The sequence below is a fragment of the Syzygium oleosum genome, unplaced genomic scaffold (assembly GCF_021117445.2).
Source record: "Syzygium oleosum isolate NSW1041296 unplaced genomic scaffold, Sole_v2.1 Sole_v2.31, whole genome shotgun sequence".
NCBI classification, from domain to species: domain Eukaryota; kingdom Viridiplantae; phylum Streptophyta; class Magnoliopsida; order Myrtales; family Myrtaceae; genus Syzygium; species Syzygium oleosum.
In genome coordinates, this window is record NW_026607515.1 from 3,483,017 (window position 1) to 3,505,529 (window position 22,513).

Consider the following 22,513-nt stretch of genomic DNA (forward strand, 5'->3'; position numbering starts at 1 on the left):
TTTTGATCAAAAATTTAATGTGTTCTCTAAACTTTTAATTTGTTCAATATGATTCCTTGAATTTTAGCCCAACGTACAATACCGTGCCTGGATTTTTAATATATTCAATGTGGTATAGTTTAAGGATTAGATTGACATGTACCGAAAATTCGAGACGCATTAAAAAAATTAAAAGTTTATGGTTGACATTATACATTAGATAAGATTCAGAAACCACATTAAACAACATTAATAATTTAGGGATCATAAGGTCATAAATCATTTGTGTCATTTTCTCTTTCTCTTTTGCTGCCCTTGATCTCTTCCCTTTGTCCCTTTCGAACTGTGTTTGGTTTTCATCCGGGGTAGAGTGAAGGTTGAGATTTGCCATTTTTTATTATTCTTTTTTCATTTTTTAACATTAAAAGGATGGTCCAGATACGTACTTGTATTTGTATGAAGTTATAAACCACGAATTTCTATTTCCATTGAACAATGTCGTAATGATTTTGGCCTATTGCTAATGTTGACATGACCATGTGTCCTACTTATTTTCCAATGTCTCGATGATCGGGGGGAGGGTGGGGTTATGCGACCATTTCTTATATAAGAATTTTAGGATGCGTTTGTTTCGCGGAAAACTCAATGATAAATGAAAATGATTTTCTGGAAAGCATTTTCTAAGAAAACGGTTAGTTTTCCTTCGTTTGATAATATGTAATCGAAATCGTTTTTTAACGTTTGGATTTTATTAGAGAATGATTTTAATCTCATGACTTTATCTCAAGCGAAAAAAAAAAATTGGAATTTTTTAATTATATTTTATTTTTAATTATTTTATTTTTAAAACGAATTTTAAATTTCTTTTTTAAATTTTATTTTATTTTTAAAAAATCGAATTTTTAATTATTTTTTCTTTTTTTCTTTTTCTTTTTTCTTCTCTTTCCTTTTCTTTTTTCTTTTCTTTCCTTTTCTTTCTCCTCCTTCCTCTGTCACGACCGGTCAGCAACACCCCGACGACGGCCCTAAGCGAGCTCGAGCTAGCCGGCCTCGAGCGAGTCGCGAGCTCACCAGCCTTGGGCGATGTCGAGGGGAGGTCGAGGCGAGGTCGAGGCGACGAGGTTGAGGCAAGGTGGAGGCGGTGAGGTCGGGCCTCGCGCGATGCCAGCGAGCTCGAGCTCGCCCGATCCCAATGAGGCTCAAGCTTGCTAGATCTCGGCAAGACTCAAGCTCGTTACGCTGAGGTTGGCGAGACTCTAGCTCGTTGGGATCTGGCGAGCTCGGCCTCGCCTAAGGCCGGCTATCGCCGACCCGCGCTTGTGGCCGGTAGTCAGCCGCCGCTAAGGCCAGCGACCGACAGAGGGAGGAAGAAGGAAAAAGAAAAAAATAAAAATAAAAATATTAACAAATTTAAGATAATCAATTCCGGAAAGTGTTTTCATCTTGTTAAAAGTAGGGAATTCACTTTTCTAAATTTATACATGAATGGTTTTATTGACCGGAAAGTGTTTTCAATTGACCAAATCATTTTCGGACAACCAAACGGATGAAAGTCCGGAAAACACTTTCCTGGAAAGCAATTTCACCAAAACAAACGCACCCTAGAGAAAGTTGGGATTCATTGGGATGTGATTTTAGGGTAGAATTTAGATCGCAAAAAGGGTCTAATCCCCTAAAAAAATCCCCAATTTTAGGTTAACTCTCAATTATATCCCGACCTTCTTTTTAAAAAAAATCCCAAATTTTATGTCAAGTCCAAATCTGTCCCAAACTTTTTTTTGGGTCTAAAAAGAGCCCCAACTTTAGGTATAGTCACGAATCTGCCCCATTAACCCTCCGTTTAAAAATCATCATTAGTCGTCCCTAATTTTTCTAATTTTCATATCAAAGAATAGTTTCGTTTTGGAGATAATTTTTTACATCAACTTACTGATGTAGATTTGTTACCGACGTAGAAATATCACATCAAATAATTAATGGCGATTTTTGGACAGAAAGTTAACGGAGGCAAAATTGAGATTAGATTGAAAGTTTGTGATTTTCTTTAGATAAAAAAAGTTTGGGACAAATTTGGGACTAGAGATAAAGTTGGTGATTTTTTTAGACAAAAAAAAGTCCGAAATACATTTAGAACTGGACCTAAAGTTTGAAATTTTTTTTTAGATAAAAAAAAGTTCGGGACAAAATTGGGATTAACCTAAGTTGAGATCTAGGAATTAGGCCTCGCAAAGGGAAGGCCATGGCACCCTGATGAGTGGAGAGATTGTTCTCATTTTGTCATATAGGCGCCGTATATGCCATCCGCATAATCAAATTCAAATACGGTGTACTCATGTTTATTCATCTAGCAAAAACAATTAAGGCTCTTTTTGTTTCGCGAAAATTGAATAATTTAAAAAATATTTTCCTAAAAATGATTATTTGTATTACTTAAAATAATTAGTCAATAAAAATATTTTCATAATTAAAAATAATTTATGTCTACACAATTTCGTAAATAATGAAAATATTTTTCATTTATTCATATTTGTAACCGATATAAATAATTATTTTTATGAAAATATTTTTCAAATTATTTATTTCTGCGAACCAAACGGAGTCAAAATTTCAACATGGACAATTGCTACCGGGATGTCAAGCATCATGAATGCTGGCTTTGTCATCATCTATTTCTTTTCCTTCTTTTCCTTCGGTTTTCTTTCCTAGTGGGTCTTCACCGGTAATATGTCATGTACATCAGCAAATTTTTGCCAATATGTGACAACTTTTCCGCTTTGACTTTACCACGTTCTCTTTTTGGTAAACTAGCAAAGGACACCTGCTTACACGAGCAAAAGAAGATATCGAAACATGTTGGGAGAGATGTGAATGTCTAAAATCGCAACAAATTTGAATAAATTGTATTCACGTTTATTTTATTTTTTTTAAGAAATAAGGTAAATGGAATTTGTCAACAAAAAAACGATTTTGTCCATATTACAGAAGAAAGTGAATATTTCAAGGAATTCACAATAGGAAGTTATAAGGAGAGAAACAGGGTTAAGGGAAAGAGAAAATGAGAAGCAATAGTAAGTTTTAAGCAGAGGCCACGGCACGCAAAAACCGAATAGCTTTGCCTCTGTCCAACTATATGCTTCTTTGAACGAGTTGCACCGTGGAAGGGGACATTCATGGACTCCGACTATGTCCATCGCCCCCACCCTTATAAGAATGCCATGTCCTCAAAGACTCTTTTTAAGTTAGAATAACCCACGTGAGAAAGCAAATTCTATCTTGCACCTGTGTCCATACTGATGGCTGCCTACTACACCCCACTAGAGAGGCACCAATGTATAGATAACCAGGGACAAAAAAGAGGAGGCACCTGATCTTTATTCAGCACAAGGTATATGCAACAACACAGTTTCAGAAAGCCGACGGCGGCGTGATGATCATGATGCGAGTTTCGGAAGACTTATTCTCCGCACTTATTCCATCTATACGTCTGGAGTTTGTTCGGGCTTTCGACATGTGATGATGGTGAACTTGATGAGTCCCTTCTTGTATCCCTCAATCATCCGGGGCACTGCCAGTGCTCCCTTGATGGTCTTGATTCCTATTCAAATCAATGCACAATGCACTCAGTACCATTTCTTTCCCTATCTCTATCAGAATAAGAAAATGGACTTCAAAAATGTTCTGTTCAGTTAGCTAAAGAAAATGAAAAATCCTTTTTCTAAACATGGTAAAATGATGTGATAGAACATGGAAGCCTCGAAAGTAGATTTGTTACTTTGAATGTTCTCTGCATTGTTTTGAGAATTATGACCCTCGTCGCCAACACACTAATAGGACTAGATGCCTCCATTCCATGCGTAATAAGCCCATGGTGTGTACGGTTAATTGATATGTGACTGGGACAATGACTGGTGAATTGAGGGGAAGCAAGAGACTCACCACTGAAGAGCAGCGATGTGAGGCCTTTCCACGTCAATGCGGAGCGCAGCACTGCTGGCCAGAAAGGCGCAACATTTGGGGACCAGTCTGCTACCTTAATGTCCTGGATGGCGGAGGAACTCTATGTTAATCACCTTAAATTCTCCGACAAGTATTTCCCTGTCTAGTTTCGGCTGTTATAAGTCGTTATAGAGGCCGCTCAGAATGAGTGATTGTGGAGATAGTTGAGCAACTAAAGTTACCTGGAGGGAGAGGGAGCGCAATAAGCGGACATAGTCAGCAGCCGAACACCAAGCGGGAAGAAAATAAGCATCGCAGATCTTTTGGAGGAGCTCCTTCTCCCCTGGATTCAGCGAGTCTTCAGAGGGAGTGAGATCCCTGTGACACCACGTGACGATGATGATCGTGGCTCCTGGGGCCGCAACTCGAGCCAGCTCTTTCACGAACTGCAAATTTTTAAATAACAAGTGAAGGGAAAGATTAGGATTGGAAAGGATAGGATAGAGGAGGAAGCGGATGGAAGAGAAGAAGAGAAGACCTTAGGTTTGTCGGGCATGTGTTCACCGCTCTCCATGGACCAAACGAGGTCAAACTCGGCATCAGGAAAGGGCTGCTGCAAAGCATCTGCAACTTGGAAGGAAACCTGGATTGGATATAGGCTTGTAAGGGTCATTAGTCGCTGCTTTTCATTGGCTAACGAGAGAGAATACTGATTGGTGAAAGGAAAGGGAGGACACCAGGTCGGAGAGTCCCTCGGAGGCGGCGAGAGCGTTAGCCCTTTGGGCTTGGACAGGACTCAAGGTGATGCCGCAGCATTGGGCTGCGAATTTCCGGGCCAGGTATCTGGAGCTCCCCCCGATTCCACATCCCACATCCACGATTCGCTTCGGTCTCTTGGATTCTGGCACCAAGGACATGGAGGAGGAATCAAAACCACGGAAGCGTACACACAGATTCAAAGTCAGGAAGGGGGTACCCGACACGCAATAAACTTTCTAATGGACATTAAGCCAGAGATACGGTGACCGTGCTTTACCCCATTGAATCAATCGATCCTACTAGTGTTAGTGTGAGGTGCTGCGATTGGGAAATGAGCCAGGTAATTGAAAACGTCGGCATCCATCCATCCAACCATCCAACCATCCATCCATGAAAGATAAGAAGCGAGGTCTTTCGAGTCTCACCAGGACCCAGAAGGGAGGCGAAGCGGAGGGACTCTTCAATCATGCGGATCTGGGCGGAGCGGTGGTTGGAGAGGGAGAGGGAGACGTCGTCGGCGTCGGAGTCGTAGAAGCCGTGGTGCATGTGGTCGCCCCATATCTGCTCCCACAGGCCGGAGGACTGGTCGTAGAAGTCAGCAATTCCCTGCCTCAGCTCCTGCGGCGGTCGGGGAGAAGAAGATGCCATTGCCAGGAGGGGAGTACGGGAGCGCGGGCAGGAGGGGGAGGAGAAGAGGCGGCGGCGGCGGCGGTGGTGGAGGGAGCGGGGAGGCGGGGGAGAGAGGAGGAAGGGGAGTGAGGTCATGAAGGATGAAGGAAAGATCTATCTTATCTCTGCAGTCATTCATTCATTCATTCATGAATGGGAGAACTGGGAATGCGGACTCCTGCTGTAACTTTGGGGCTGCGTCACTCTCACAGTCACCTCTGTTCCAGTCTGCACCGCTCTGTAAGAATAACGTGGCCACAACGATGTCATGAATTAATTGTTTAATAAATATTTAAGTGCTAAAACGTATTGGTTATGAAAAATAAATGAAAAGATATAATTTTATTAAGAAGTTAAAGTTCCTCTGAAAAGGTGCAACTCTTATAAAGTGAAAAATATTTTGATGGAAGGCACCACTTGAAGGGATATATATAAAAGGGTTAATAACACGAAAAATCCTAAACTGGTATACTTGTGACACATTTACCCCAAACTATTTTTTTGACCATAAAAAATCCCAAACTGGTACACCTGTGACAATTTTACCCCAACAAATTTTTAATTTTTTTTTTTAAATTTTTTCTTTTCTTTTCTTTTCTTTTCTTTTCTTTTCTTTTTTTTTTCTTCACTTCAACCTCTGGCCGGTCGCCGAACTGGCGACCGGCCAGAGGTTGAAGATAAAGAAAAAAAAATAAAAGGAAAAAAAATAAAAAAATAAATAAAAATTCGAAAAAAATAAAAAATTAAAATTAAAATTTTAATTTAGGGTAAAATTATCACATATGTACCAGTTTTGGGTTTTTTGTGCTAAGTTCAGGGTAAAATTGTCACAGATGTACCAGTTTGGGGTTTTTTATGGTCAAAAAAATAGTTCGGGGTAAAATTGTCACAGGTGTACCAGTTTGGGATTTTTTATGGTCAAAAAAATAATTTGGGGTAAATATGTCACAAGTGTACCAGTTTAGGATTTTTCGTGGTATTAACCCTTATATATAAACACGTAACCAATAATTAAAAGTCGTTTGAAAGAAGTTTCCTTCAATCAGAAATTAAAAAATCAGAACCAGATCAGGAAGTGAGATTGTTTCCTCTTTCTAAGTGTATTGTGATTCACTTCAGTGATTATACATGTGGGACTACACTATGGTCGGATTAGAGTACTAAGTTGCATTTTAATCTCCATATTTAAATTTGTAAAGTTGACTGGAAAATCTTAACTTTTTGTGAAATTTACGTATTGAATTTTTTTTCCGGGGACAATGTAATGGGATAATTGCCAAAAAAGTCTTAAACCTATTGTACAAATGTCAATTCAGTCTTAAACTTTTCAATTTGATCAATTTAGTCCTAAACATTTTTGACAATTTGCAAATATAGTCCTTCCGGCCAATCTTGTCCGGAAATCGTTGATGCAGACACCTGCATCCTACGTGGTACAGCTGGCGTTGACGTGGATAATTTTTTCAAATTTTTAAAACTCTTTCTGAATGTATATATATTTATCTTTTTTTCTGTTTTCTTTAGTCTTTATTATTTATTTTCTTTTTTGTCCACTGTAGTTGGTGAGGCCCTAGTGGAAAAAAAGAAAATATAAAATTTCAGAATTGTTTTTAAAGATTGCAAAAATTGTCATCAGCGCCGGTCTTGCCACGTAAAATAGCTAGTGTCCAAATCAGTGATTTTAGGCTAAAATTGACTGGAGTAACTATATTGACAAATTCTCAAAAGGTTTATAACTAAATTGATCAAATTGAAAGGTTTAGTACTGAATTGGCACCCATACAATTGGTTGATACCTTTTTTGATAATTTTCCGTTATTTATCCAAAGATGAGGATATTAGAGTAATCTAAGTTAACACCTCACGATCGCCTTAATCAACTCGAGTAACGTGGACTTAATGCTGTGGTTGTTCTTTACATTTCTTTTCATCCCTTCAACCGAAGTAAATTTCCAACAAGATAGGTGCATAATGTTGACTAAGCATACCAATTCCCAATGCCGAAATGGTTCTTTACTTTGGTCAAAGCAAAACCAAAACGGATAAATTTCGATCCAATTCACACAAAATCAGCATCAACTATCATTGATGTCCACCGTCCATGTAAAATCACAAGATTTTAAGTTTCACTGTCAAATAATCCACGCAAAATGTTTTTTCTTTCCTTTTAATTTATATTATATCTCGAAACTCTGTCGATGAGTCGATGCAAGTTAGATTCGTCCTTACAAAAAAAGAAAAAAAAAAGGTGGGAAAAAAAAGTCAACGTGGGCACAATAAACCAAAATTTTCGCGTGAGAGAGAGAGAGAGAGAGGTGGACCAACGCAGTGATTACATGTAAGAGGAGAATACGTGCTCATTAGGGTACTTGACGTCTATGACTGCAAATCCTATTTCTAAGCCTCGTTTTCTCCCACTTTCTCCATCTTTCTGCATGCTCCAATGGGAGAAAATGCTACTTATATCGACAAAATTTGATGCGGACTTTGTTCTCATCCACTGTCGAACAATTTCTAGCGTGTTAACCTCTATGCATATCCTGGAATTGATTGAAATATTCGGCGAATAGTAGCCTTTGCTCCACGATATCTTGAAAATGGACTTTGAATTGGAGTTTTCACCAATCAAAAAGAAGGAGAAAAAGTCTTCGTTTTGCTTTTACTCCCCAAGAAAATCATAGCCCCAAGAAAGAAAACCGAGTCAAGAAAACGACCTTGATTATATTCTATTTTCTTTTTGTTTTGGGAAAAAGAAAATTACCCTTGGCAGTACATTGTGTGGACTGTGGAGAAAATTAATGTGAAGAAGCTTAAGTTTGTAATTTGGAAAATTGCAAAAAAAAAGTTGATTTATAAGTTTAGTGGATATGTTTACATTTAAAAGTTTGAATAAAGTATTTATTCGATTGATCTTGTTTTTTTTGGCTGGCTATTCGGTTTGATCCGGCTAAAATACGATTTTTGTTACATGCGGATCATGTGTTTTTTTAAAAATTTGAGGGGATACTGAATGTTTAAGTAGATTGGTAAAAAGAAAAATAAATTAAACGTGAAACATGGACGGAGGGGACCGTGGTTCATGGCCCCATTAGCCTCCCTTTCTCTAACGACACTTGTGACCTATTACGATCAGTAGAAGTTTCGATATTTCAAAATTAAAAACAGATTTTTTTTAGTCGAAATAAAAACAGATTCTTAAGTTGTTCTTGAGTTGCTATGATCCCTATATATTTTGTGAAGAAGAAACTCGCTCCGCAATACGACTATGATATCCACCATAATGGCGAGATAACAAGAGAAGATAAACAAGAAATTGTCAATAACACTATATTAATGACACTCCGCAAACTTTGCCTTTGGACCTCTGTTGAACTCGTAAACAACAATGAATTGGATCAAAACTCGAGACATTAATTCAACAAATCCAACTTGCTACACCACGTCAGCTCACGATTCCACGTAGGATGATTTCTCATCTATCATTGAGGCAACCCGGTAACGTGCTATCGTGCCTTTGCGAGTCCTGAAATCATTTCCGATCTTGTCCAATGCACAGCATTACACGTGCTTAACACCACGGATTAGCTTAGTGGGCAAGTACCGGACTTGCGTGTGAATCAAGCATGCAATACAAATTTGGTTCTCTTGATCATCAAGTTAAAAATTAAAAGAAAAAATTTAGACAATCTATCCAAATTTATGAGTCTGTGTTTTACTCAATCCGTGAGGTATCTCGTGAGCCGAACTTATTTATTGAACGTGAAACTTGCAATGGATACCATCCTTAAAACACTCTCCCCGAGTTTCTCTCTTTGAAGCCTCACTTTCTTCACGAGCTTGAATTTGTCAGTTTGCTCCCCTAGAAAGGAGACGATGGAAAGAGCCTTATCGCTTTAGGAGACTTGTGGGCTCGCTTGGCCGAAAATAATGGTGGGATAAAAAGTTGAGTTCACGACGGAGACTAGGAACAGTAACGTGGTACTCAATTCAAGAACCATTTTGTCGCATTCTCTCTAGAGGGAAAAGAATCGGTACGTTTTGCTAATGTGACAATCTTGATATCAGCTGCGTTTTCCATGAATAAATTGCGATTTCACATCCTGCGTAGAGGCTGACGTTGATGACAGTTTTGAAATGATTGTCACGTTTTACTCGTCATTTAGATTTAGATAGGGTTAATATCACGAAAAACTCCAAACTGATACATCTGTGATAAATTTACCCCAAACTATTTTTTTTATCACAAAAAATCCCAAACTGGTATACTTGTGACAATCTTATCTCGAACTAATTTTTTGACTATAAAAAAACCTCAAACTGATACACCTTTGACAATTTTACCCCGAACTAATTTTTTGACCACCAAAAAACTCCAAACTGGTATACCTGTGACAAATTTACCCTCTATTAGTTTCCGTTAAATTTTACTGTCAAATTGCTAAGTTTAATGGCACGTGATAGTTGATGGGTGTACCAGTTTGGGGTTTTACCCAAATTTTTGTCACAACTTTACCAATTTGTGATTTTTTGTGATATTAATTCAATTTAACGGACACTAACGAAGGGTAAATTTGTCACAAATGTACCAGTTTGAGACTTTTAGTGGTCAAAAAATTAGTTTGGGGTAAAATTATCACGGATGTATTAGTTTGGGATTTTTTGTGATTAAAAAATTAGTTCGGGGTAAAATTGTCACAAATGTACCAATGTGGGGTTTTTGATGGTCAAAAAAATAGTTCGAGGTAAATTTGTCACAGGTATACCAATTTGGGGTTTTTTATGGTCAAAAAATTAGTTCATGGTACAATTATCACAGGTGTACCAGTATAGGGTTTTTCGTAGTATTAACTCATCTAGATATTAAAATACCAACATAAAAAATAGATATTAAGAAAGAAAAGCTTGATGCGACTATCGTTGTGACTCGTACTATCTCCACCGTCCGTGGAGCGGTCAACATCATTATTGTGAACGCCATCATCGACCGTTCACGTTTGATTAAATTTTGATCGGGCGGATAGAAATGATTCATCGAAAGAAGGTGAAATGTAAGGAAAAGGTGGAAAATGTGGTCAAATTGCACGAGGTGAAGAAAAGCTCCAAGACTCAATTGTATTGGCCTCTTGGCTTTTTTTGAGAGTCTAGATTTGGTTCTTTGCACTTGTGACTCAAATAGACTAGCAGATTATGTTGTAAAGGCATCAAGGTGTAAGACCCTCCTCTTAAACTGGGTTTCTAACCTCCCATCTCCTCTTTGAGAAATACTGTATTTTGATGCCTTTTACTCTTATAGGTGGGCTCGGGTTTAATGAAATGATATCTCTATTTCGACCAAAAAAACAGAAGAAAAGTTCCAGGAGAAATTGATGACAATGAAATAAAATTCCTAGGATCTAGGAAAAAAGAAAAGAAAATGATTTATTTTTGAATCATTTTATTCCAAGTGTAATAAAATCATTTTACTCGTCATTTTCTTTTTTATTTTGAAATTAAAAAGGAAAATTCTTGTAATATTCCAAGTGTAATATTAATGATTCAGTTTGATTTTTGTGTTAGTCTCGCTTCAATCTCAGTGTGATTTATTTTGATATCAACAATTGTAATTGTTTTCAAAGTATCGAAAAATTTACTCCAAAAGAACCTAATATCTACACCCGGCAGAAGTTTCAATGCAATATTCTAAAAGCATCTATTTTGTCACATTTACTGAGGAATAAAGTGCTTTAAAATTTATTTGTCCATGTGAATTTTTCTCTCGAATTAAATTCTTTTCGATTATTAGTGGCTATTCAATGGACCCTTTGACATATGCTTTGTTCCGAAAAGGTAACGGTTGGTTTTTTATGGACATTTCGTAGACGATATACCGTCCTATCATGATAAGGTGCTAAAATTGAATTCTGCGATACAGAACATCTTTTAGATACAATAATGCAATCAAGCTTCGCCATAAGAGGCTAATTCTTGTTTTTGAAGAAGGGAAAATGACTTCAATCCACTCGACAGACGTGACCGCAACTATGGTGTTCTAACTTGGGACGAAGCACAAGCAATAAAGCTTTATGAATAGGGTTAATACCACGAAAAACCCTAAACTGGTACACTTGTGACACATTTACCCAAAACTATTTTTTTGACCACAAAAAACCCCAAACTGGTACACCTGTGACAATTTTACCCCGAACATACCACAAAAAACCCCAAACTGGTACACATGTGACAATTTTACCCCAACAAATTTTTAATATTATTATTTTATTTTTTTGAATTTTTTCTTTTTTCTTTTCTTTTTTTTTTTCTTCACTTCAACCTCTGGCCGGTCGCCGGTCCGGCGACCGGCCAGAGGCGGAAGCCGGCGAGGGCCGCCCTCGGCAGCCGCTGGCGAGGGCCGCCCTCGCTCGACTCGGCAAGGGCGACCCTCGCCGGATCTAGCGAGGGCGGCCCTCGCCCGACTCAGGCGAGGGCTGCCTTGCCTGAAGCCAGAGAGGGTAGCCCTCGCCCTTGCTTGGGCGGGCGAGGACAGTCCTCGCCCGACGCCGGCGAGGGCCGCCCTCGCCGGCTTCCGCATCTGGCCGGTCGCCGGACCGGCGACCGGCCAGAGGTTGAAGATAAAGAAAAAAAAATAAAAGGAAAAAAATAAATAAATATGGGTTAATACCACGAAAAACCCTAAACTGGTACACTTGTGACACATTTACCCCAAACTATTTTTTTGACAATAAAAAACCCCAAACTGGTACACCTGTGACAATTTTACCCCGAACTATTTTTTTGACCATTAAAAACCCCAAACTGGTACATCTGTGACAATTTTACCCTGAACTTACCACAAAAAACCCCCAAACTGGTACATATGTTACAATTTTACCCTGAATTAAAATTTTAATATTATTTTTTATTTTTTTCGAATTTTATTTATTTTTTTCCTTTTATTTTTTTTCTTTATCTTCAACCTCTGGCCGATCGCTGGTCCGGCAACCGGCCAGAGGCGAAAGCCGGCGAGGGCCACCCTCGCCGGCGTCGGGCGAGGGCCGTCCTCGCCAAATCCGGCGAGGGTCGGGCGAGGGCTGCCCTCGCCTGCGTCGGGCGAGGGCCTCCCTCGCTGGCGTTGGGCGAGGGCTGTCCTCGCCCGCCCAGGGAAAGGGCGATCCTCGCCCGACTCAGCGAGGGTTGCCTCGCCGGTAGATCTGGACGAGGTCACGCCCTTGCCGGGATCCTCGGCGAGGGCGACCCTCACCCGTGTCGAGCGAGGGTTGCCCTCGTCGGCGTCGAGCGAGGGGCGTCTCGCCGGCCCAGCAAGTGGCGACCTCGCTCGACTCGGCGAGGCGACCACCTCGCTGCGTCGGGCGGGGCACGCCTCGCCGGCTTCGGGCGAGGCAGCCTTTGCACAGGTGGCGAGGGACGGCCCTAGCCCGAGTCGGGCGAGGCGGCTCTCGCCGGCGTCGGGCGAGGACGGCCCTCGCCCGACGCCGGCGAGGGTTGCCCTAGCTAGATCCGGCGAGGGTCGCCCTTGCCGAGTCGAGCGAGGGCGGCCCTCGCCAGCGGCTGCCGAGGGCTGCCCTCACCGGCTTCCGCCTCTGGCCAGTCGCCGGACCGGCGATCGGCCAGAGGTTGAAGTGAAGAAAAAAACAAAGAAAAGAAAAGAAAAAATTCAAAAAAACTCAATAAAATTCAAAAAAATAAAAAAATAATATTAAAAATTAGTTGGGGTAAAATTGTCACATGTGTACCAGTTTGGGGTTTTTTGTGGTATGTTTGGAGTAAAATTGTCACAGGTGTACCAGTTTGGAGTTTTTTATGGTCAAAAAAATAGTTTGGGGTAAATGTGTCACAAGTGTACCAGTTTAGGGTTTTTCGTGGTATTAACCCAATAAAAATTCGAAAAAAATAAAAAATAATATTTAAATTTTAATTCAGGGTAAAATTGTCACATATGTACCAGTTTGGGGTTTTTTGTGGTAAGTTCAGGGTAAAATTATCACAGATGTACCAGTTTGGGGTTTTTGATGGTCAAAAAAATAGTTTGGGGTAAAATTATCACAGGTGTACCAGTTTGGAGTTTTTTATGGTCAAAAAAATAGTTTGGTGTAAATGTGTCACAAGTGTACCAGTTTAGGATTTTTCGTGGTATTAATCCTATATAAAAAGAGTCTGGTCCTCTCTCCACCCACGATAATGCACGAAAAAGAACGTTGTATTTTTATCCTCCATCGATAAGATACGTTAAGAGAAAAGTGGGTAAGGGAGAGAAATCAGATTTTTTCGTTTCTTCCGTTTTCTGCAACAATTATTTTCAAGGGAAACGCTATGGATAAAGGTATGTCTTCATTCCTCTTATTGTGAAAATCATGAAGATCTAAGATCCTATAGCATAAATTTTCCACATAAAAGGATTACGTTATAACTTACAGTTGGCATCAGAGCGAGGTTTAGGATCTCATGATTTTCCGATTATGGTTTCTGGGTTTAGATTCGCCAAACGATTTTGGTCCTTTTGTTATTTGCCAAAGTTGTTGAGAAATGATTTCTTGTTCCGATTTATTTCGCCGAATCTTGGATCTGTGTGGTTGTGGCGGAGTGGTCTCCAAAACCCACCCATTAATTTGATCGGAATCGGCTGTTGGAGGAGACTCGAATGGTAGAATGCACGAAAAAAAAAATGGCGAATGGGCGCGATCAAGAAGGCGCGTGGAGCCACGCGCGCGCTGCGGTTGCAGGCGCGTGGATGCACGCGCCAAGCGCGTGACGCGAGTGTAGAGAGGCGCGTGTCACACACTCGCCCGCGCTGCGGATGCAGGCTCGTGCATTGCACGCGCCCGCGGGGCAGACATGGGCGTGTGCCGTACACCGCCTTCTATCTCCCTTCGCTAATTACGGTTCTGCCCTTCTCCGCATGATTTTAAGGTTCTACCCTTGACCGTTTTATTTACTGTTTTGCCATTGACCGGATTATTTACCATTTTGCCACTGGCTGTTGAATTTACGGTTTTGCCCCTATCGATTTTGATTTTACAGTTTTGCCCTTACACATTAATTTACGGTTTTACCCTCATCATGCAATTTGGTAAATGTTTATGAATGAAATAATTATAGTGTTTTACAATTTCAAGAATTCAATTATGAGTGGTTTGTTAGTCACCAAAGTGGCCGAACCACAATGTCTTGAATTTTTGAAATTGTATAATGTTTCTTTCGATTACCCATGATTAATTGATGCTATGATTGGAATTGATATATTACATATCCTTATTGGTGTCATGGGTATATTGAAGTTCATTTATTATAAGGACTTAGGGATTAACCCAAAGGTTGATCAATTTCTTATAATTTATGAACATAATAGTTGGTAATTAATATATCTTGTTAAATTTGTTTGTATATCCAAAGATATCAAATAAATTTTAATGGAGTGTATTTATAATTACCAAATAAAAGTTATTAGCATCATTGTGGTTTATTGTATGTTTGTATATTATAGGATCACCCAAAGGAGAACTATGATATACATGTAATGTTTGAATATGATAATGTGATATTCTCAAAGCATTAATGTATGAGTATATTCTTGTATATTTGCAGTATCTGTACCTGTTTCTCTTCATTCGCATGCTTCGTCTGTTCCTTTATTTAATGGAATGAATTTCCTCGATTGGAGTGAACAAGTCCAATTTCACCTAGGTGTCTTGGATCTTGATTTAGCACTTCAAATTGAGAAACCGGCTGCTATTACTAATGAGAGCAGCGATAATGAAAGGTCTCTCCATAAAGCTTGGGAAAGATCGAACAGAATAATCTTAATGTTTATACGAATGACAGTTGCAAACAACTTAAAGACAACTCTTCCCAAAACTGACAATGCTAAGGAATTTATGAAATTTGTGGAAGAGCGTTCTCAAACTGCTGATAAGTCACTAGCTGGTACATTGATAAGTACTTTGACCACCATGAAATATGATGGTTCACGTACCATGCATGAACATGTACTGGAGATGACAAACTTAGCGGCAAAATTAAGGACTTTGGGAATGAACGTGGATGAGTACTTTTTAGTACAGTTCATACTTAATTCCTTGCCTCATGAACAATATGGGTCATTTCAAATGAATTACAACACTATAAAGGACAAGTGGAATGTAAATGAATTGGCCAATATGCTTGTTCAAGAGGAAACAAGGATAAAGAATCAAAAGGCTCATTCTGTTCATCTCTTAAGTCATCAAGAAGCTGAGAAGAATTCCAAGAGGAAAGGTGGAAGGAGCAAGAAGAAAGGTTTACACAATCTGAATGACTCTTCTAAGGCTTCTCAAATCCACAAGAAGGAACACAATCTTATTAAGTGTCACTTTTGCAATAAAATTGGACACTTGAAGAAAGATTGTCTAAAGCGTAAAGCTTGATTCGAAAAGAAAGGTAAGCCTTGTGCTTTAGTATGTTTTGAATCAAACTTTACTGAAGTTCCTCATAATACTTGGTGGATTGATTATGGTGCCACCACTCATGTTTCAAATACGAAGCAGGGATTTCTTTCGATCCAAACCATAAAGCCAAGTGAGAATTATGTGCTCACGGGGAATAGAAACAAATCTCTAGTTGAAGGCAGTGGCACTTATCGTTTGATCTTAGATACTGAGCATTATTTGGATTTGTTTCGAACCATTTATGTACCTACTTTTTCCCGCAATTTAGTTTCTTTGCCAAAACTTGATATAGCGGGATTCTCTTTTAAGTTTGATTGTGGATCTTTCAGTTTGTATAAGAATAATAATCTTATTGGAACTGGAATTTTAAGTGATGGTCTCTACAAGTTTAAACTTGATAATGCTTTTGCTGAGACCTTAATGACCTTGCATCATAATGTTGGCACTAAACGCAGTTTAGTGGATGAGAATTCTGCTTACTTGTGGCATAAACGTTTGGGTCATATATCCAAAGAAAGAATGTAAAGATTAGTGAAGAATGAAATTCTTCCAAATTTGGATTTTACTGATCTTGGAGTGTGTATTGATTGTATTAAGGGTAAACAAACGAAACACACTAAGAAAGGTGCCACAAGAAGCATAAAGCTTCTTGAAATTATACACACCGATATATGTGGTCCTTTTGATGTTCTATCTTTTGGTAAAGAAAGTTATTTTATCACCTTTATTGATGATTTTTCACGTTATGGTTATATTTATCTATTGCATGATAAATCTCAATCAGTGAATGCACTTGAGGTGTATATTAAAGAGGTTGTAAGGCAATTAGATAAAAAGGTGAAAATAGTAAGGTCGGATAGAGGTGGTGAATATTATGGAAAGTATGATGAATTGGGACAATGTCCGGGTCCGTTTGCTAAATTCCTTGAAAGACATGGTATTTGTGCTCAATACATAATGTCAGGTACACCACAACAAAATGGTGTAGCAGAAAGGCGTAATCGTACCTTAATGGAAATGGTTAGGAGTATGATGAGTTATTCATCTCTACCCTTATCATTGTGGATGTATGCTTTAAAAACTTCTATGTATTTATTAAACAGGGTTCCTAGTAAGGCAGTTCCAAAAACTCCCTTTGAACTGTGGACGGGAAGGAAACCCAGTTTACGACACCTGCATGTTTGGGGTTGTCCAGCAGAAGTAAGAATTTACAATCCACATGAAAAGAAATTGGATTTAAGAACAACCAGTGGTTACTTCATTGGTTATGCAGAGAAATCCAAAGGGTATAGATTTTACTGTCCTAATCATAGTACAAGAATTGTTGAATCTGGAAATGCTAGGTTCATTGAAAATGTTGACATTAGTAGGAGTGAAAGAATGCGTGATGTTTCTTTTTTTTTTTTACCAAAAAAAAAAAGAATGCGTGATGTTTGCATTCAAGAAGTTAGGGTGGAAGTTCCTTTACCCAAAACTTCTAAAGTTGTTGTTCCTGATATTATAGTTCAACCCAACAATAATCAAGAACAACAAATTAATGATCAAACACTTCATAATGAAAATGTCAATATTGAACCTACAGTAGTTGAGCCACAAGAAATAGCATTAAGAAGATCTCAGAGAGAAAAGAGGTCGGTTATTTCTAATGACTACGTGGTTTATCTACAAGAGTCAGAAATTGACTTAGGAATTGGTAATGATCCAGGTTCATTTTCACAAGCCATGGAATGTGATGATTCTACTAAATGGTTCAATGCCATGGAAGAAGAGTTAAAATTTATGGATCAAAATAAAGTTTGGAATCTTGTTGAATTGCCTGAAAGATGCAAAAAGGTCGGGTGTAAATGGGTCTTTAAGACCAAGCGCGACTCAAAAGGTAACATCGAACGATATAAGGCTAGACTTGTTGCTAAAGGTTTTACTTAGAAAGAAGGCATTGACTATAAAGAGACATTTTTACCAGTCTCCAAGAAAGACTCACTTAGAATCATTATGGCTTTAGTGGCTCATTACGATTTAGAGTTACACCAAATGGATGTTAAAACTGCCTTTCTTAATGGGAATTTAGAGGAAGAAGTTTATATGGACCAACCCGAGGGCTTTTCAATTAAAGGAAAGGAACACATGGTGTGTAAGTTAAAGAAATCAATATATGGACTTAAACAGCTTCCCGACAATGGTATCTTAAGTTTAATGATACCATAACTTCTTTTGGATTTAAGGAAAACACTGTTGATCGGTGTATATACATGAAGGTCAGTGGGAGCAAGTTTCTTTTTCTAGTTCTGTATGTTGATGACCTTTTACTTGCTACTAATGATCTTGGTTTATTACATGAAACCAAGAAATTTCTCTCTAAAAATTTTGAAATGAAAGATATGGAAGAGGCAACATATGTGATAGGAATAGAAATATTCCGTGATAGATCACAAGGATTGTTGGGGTTGTCTCAGAAAGCCTATATTGATAAAATTTTAGAGAGATTCAATATGGATAAATGTTCAGCAGGAGCAGTTCCAATTCAGAAAGGTGACAAATTTAGTCTTATGCAATGTCCGAAAAGTGAATTGGAACAAGAACGAATGAAAAGTATTCCTTATGCATCCGTTGTCGGAAGCTTAATGTATGCTCAAACTTGCACCAGACCAGACATTAGTTTTGCTGTCGGAATGCTGGACAGATATCAAAGTAACCCAGGATTAGATCATTGGAAAGCTACAAAGAAAGTTCTCAGATACTTGCAAGGAACGAAGAATCACATGCTCACTTATAAAAGATTTGATCATCTTGAGGTGATTGGATATTCAGATTCAGACTTAGCCGGATGTACTGATACAAGAAAATCAACTTTTGGTTACTTGTATCTTTTGGCTGGAGGCGCAATTTCATGGAAAAGTGTAAAGCAGTTAGTTATTGCTACATCTACTATGGAGGCTGAGTTTGTGGCATGTTTTGAGGCCACTATTCATGGGATATGGCTGCGGAACTTTATTTCGGGGCTTGTGATTATCGACAGTATTGCCAGGCCGTTGAAAATTTATTGTGATAACTCTGCAGCAGTTTTCTTCTCTAAGAACGACAAGTACTCCAAGGGTGCTAAACATATGGAGATTAAATACTTGTCTGTTAAAGAAGAAGTTCAGAAACGAAGAGTGTCAATTGAGCACATTAGCATCAAACTTATGATTGCAAATCCCTTAACAAAAGGACTGCCGCCCAAAATATTTAAAGAACATGTTGAAAGGATGGGTATTATTGGATGTTATTAATGATTGTATTATGAGTGCATTAAGTTTATTGATTTGACACTGTGAGCTCAATTATGTCTTTCTGATATTTCCTGTTTTCTATTTGGTATACATGATGGAAATAGATGAATGTGTAACAGGACAGTCTCTAACAAAGACATTATAGTTGGACCATTACTATACTTCTCATTTATGGATCATATTAAGTAGAGAGCTATAGTTGTAGTACATGGAAGGGACTATGTCGATTAATGGTATACAACCGCTATGACTCGCATTAGTTTCTTTATTTAACTGTGATTATTATGTGATAGGCAATTTAAGAAAGGTTTTAGCATAATGTTATTGTGCACATTATGGTCTTTATTAAACCATGAAAGGAAGGTCATATGGGCCAAGTGGGAGAATGTAAGAATAATGTGGCCCATAAGATGTTATGAATTAATGGTTTAATAAATATTTAAGTGCTAGAACGTATTGGTTATGAAAAATAGATGAAAATGTATAATTCTATTGAGAAGTTAAAGTTCCTCCGAAGAGGTGCAACTCTTATGAAGTGGGAAACGCTTTGATGGAACGCACCACTTGAAGGGGTATATATAAAAAGAGTCTGGTCCTCTCTCCACCCACGATAACGCATGAAAAAGAACGTTGTATTTTTATCCTCCATCGATAAGATACGTTAAGAGAAAAGTGGGTAAGGGAGAGAAATCAGATTTCTTCGTTTCTTCCGTTTTCTGCAACAATTATCTTCAAGGGAAACGCTATGGATAAAGGTATGTCTTCATCCCTCTTATTGTAAAAATCATGAAGATCTAAGATCCTATATCATAAATTTTCCACATAAAATGATTACGTTATAACTTACACGCTCACCATGATGATGACAATGGGCGCAGCAGCCTTTGTTTTTTTTTTTCAAGTTTCCTCCATTTGTGACTTCAACGAAATGAGCTTTTTCTTCTACGAATACAAGTTCATTCTCTCTCCTCCTTTTTTTTTGTTATATATAAGTAACCAAGTTCGAGGTGTATTCTTGTCGCCTCGATCTAATTGCAAACATCTTGTTGTGTTGAGCCATTTTATATTATGCGGTCAAGTGGAAACGACAGTTAGTGATGTAACGGACATAAATATTTTATAATATATGTGAATTCGTCGTGATTCTCAACACACGCGAAAATAACTTTTGTTAGGAAATACGGTACGCTACCCATCTTATTTTCATTCATATTCAATATGTAAGATCACAAAAGAAAATTTCTCTTTGTTTTGTTTTTTTTTCCCTTACATCTTGTTCCTTTTGTTACTATATCGATTATTGTTGGATTTATTTCTTGCATATATATATATATATATATATATATATATATATATATATATATATGACACTTCATCATAATATGTAGGGTAGGAAAAGTGCTAAAAAAGTCCTAAACCTTTTGCATTGGTGCCAATTTAGTCCTAAACCTTTTTTTGGTGCCAATTCAGTCCTAAACCTTTTGCATTGGTGCCAATTTAGTCCTAAACCTTTTTTTGGTGCCAATTGAGTCATAAACCTTTTGTCTTTGTGCCAATTTAGTCATTCCGGTCAATTTTGGCCGGATTTTGCTGACGTGGACGCCGATCGGTCGGCGGCCGGTCACCGGCGCTGACGTGGACAACTTTAATAATATTTTAATATATTTTTGAATTTTTATTAATTTTTTGCTTTTCTTTTTTTTTTTTCTCTCCCCTCCTTCCAGCCGGTCGCCGGACAGGCGACCGGCCAGAGGCCAAAGGCTGGCGCCAGCGAGGCTCGCCCACACTGGCCACTGGCGAGCCTCACCGGCGCCGGCCTCTGGCCTCTAGCCACCGGCCGATCGCCGGTCCGGCGACCGGCTGGAGGGAGGGGAGAGAAAAAAAAAAAGAAAAGAAAAAAAATAAAAAAAAAATAAAAATTTAAAAAATATTAAAATATTATTAAAGTTATCCACGTCAGCGCCGGTGACTGGCTGCCGGCCGGTCGGCGTCCACGTCAGCAAAATCCGGCCAAAATTGACCGGAAGGACTGAATTGGCACAAAGACAAAAGGTTTAGGACTGAATTGGCACCAATGCAAAAGGTTTAGGACTCAATTGGCACCAAAAAAAGGTTTAGGACTAAATTGGCATCAATGCAAAAGGTTTAGGACTGAATTGACACCAAAAAAAGGTTTAGGACTAAATTGGCACCAATGCAAAAGGTTTATGACTTTTTTGGCACTTTTCCCTATGTAGGGTTAATACCACGAAAAATCACAAACTAGTATATCTATGACAAATTTACTTAAAACTAATTTTTTGACCATAAAAAATTCAAAACTGGTACATTTGTGATAAATTTACGCAAAAAATAATTCTTCATCACAATCATAGTTTTCATGCAATCAGCTAAAAATGGTATTGTTTATGAAATTATGAAAAGATGGAGGAGAAGAGCATATGTTCCAAAAGAAATGAAATTATGATTGTCTGAGTCAACTTCACTAAGGAGACAACTGAGTAATAGGCTTTGTAATCCAATGAGGAGCCTTGATTAGAAGACTAATTGCGTCTGTGCATTATTGCGGTCATAGGCTATTATGATTCTGCAGCTTAACCAAATTGTTAGGTTTGTAGTCGTATGTTAATGTATCGGTAAAATTAGCTAGAAAAGCTTGTTCGTTCTTGCTAGTGTACCAGATGGATTTCGATGAGTTTGTACGAGGCTGCACAATACACCAAGGAGATAACCAACTTCACTGAACATGCCCAACAAATTCTGAGAATCGAAGATGCTTCCCTTCTGGAATGCCAGGAGTTACCAGATGCTCTTGGACCTTTTGACTTTTTGGTGCACAGAAGAGAGGTGGTGGAATGCGCCCCATATTCTACCTCTAATAGGGAATCGTTAGTCCTCGGCCCCCGCATCTCTATGTCGCTGACTAGGTTTCCAATACTGACACAGTGTTCCCCACTCTAACCAATATTGTGATTAAATATATTAACAATCAATAATTATACATTTGATTGAAGATTACTTATAGACAATATTATCCGATGGCACATATATTAGTACAATGTAATTATAACTAATGCAAGTTCAATATAAACTAAGGCTCCGTTCGTTTGGCGAAAAATATTCTTTCGGAAAATATTTTCCGGTGTTTGGGGGGCGGAAAACGTTTTCCATGGGAAAATATTTTCCTTCCCCCCTCACAAAATATCCTAAGTCTATGGAAAATAACTTCCGCTTCTTCAAAAGCGGAAATCATTATCCGGAGCTTTTTCTTCTTCTTCTTCTTTACTAAGGTCGCCGGCCGCCGCCGCCGGTCGCCCGCCGCCGCCGGCGAAAAATATTTTCCCAAACTTTTTCATATTGGTCACCGAACACCGGAAAATTATGTTCCGGGAAAACATTTTCCAGGAAAATGACTTCCGGGAAAATTTTTTCCAAAAGGAGAATATTTTCCGCCAAACGAACGGAGCCTAAGTTAATTATAAA

The 22,513-nt window shown here is 38.6% G+C and overlaps 1 protein-coding gene across 3 annotated transcripts; it reads right to left on the minus strand.

The window, feature by feature from the left end:
• Positions 1–3,197: 3,197 nt before the first annotated feature.
• On the minus strand, positions 3,198–5,564 carry LOC115683174 (probable tocopherol O-methyltransferase, chloroplastic). 3 transcript variants are annotated; one of them, XM_030607617.2, is made up of 6 exons: positions 5,100–5,559; positions 4,653–4,816; positions 4,454–4,558; positions 4,158–4,361; positions 3,916–4,018; positions 3,198–3,574 (listed from the first exon to the last, which is right to left on the minus strand). In XM_030607617.2, the coding sequence occupies exons 1-6, from the start codon at positions 5,437–5,439 to the stop codon at positions 3,456–3,458; spliced, it is 1,035 nt and encodes a 344-aa protein (XP_030463477.1). In that variant the 5' UTR covers positions 5,440–5,559; the 3' UTR covers positions 3,198–3,455. The 3 variants fall into 3 exon arrangements, 2 of the variants coding, with proteins under 2 accessions (XP_030463477.1, XP_056160130.1); XR_008814750.1 differs by having other exon boundaries at positions 3,526–3,574; positions 3,916–4,088; positions 5,100–5,564; XM_056304155.1 differs by lacking the exons at positions 3,198–3,574; positions 3,916–4,018 and adding an exon at positions 4,031–4,078 and having other exon boundaries at positions 5,100–5,562.
• Positions 5,565–22,513: the final 16,949 nt, after the last annotated feature.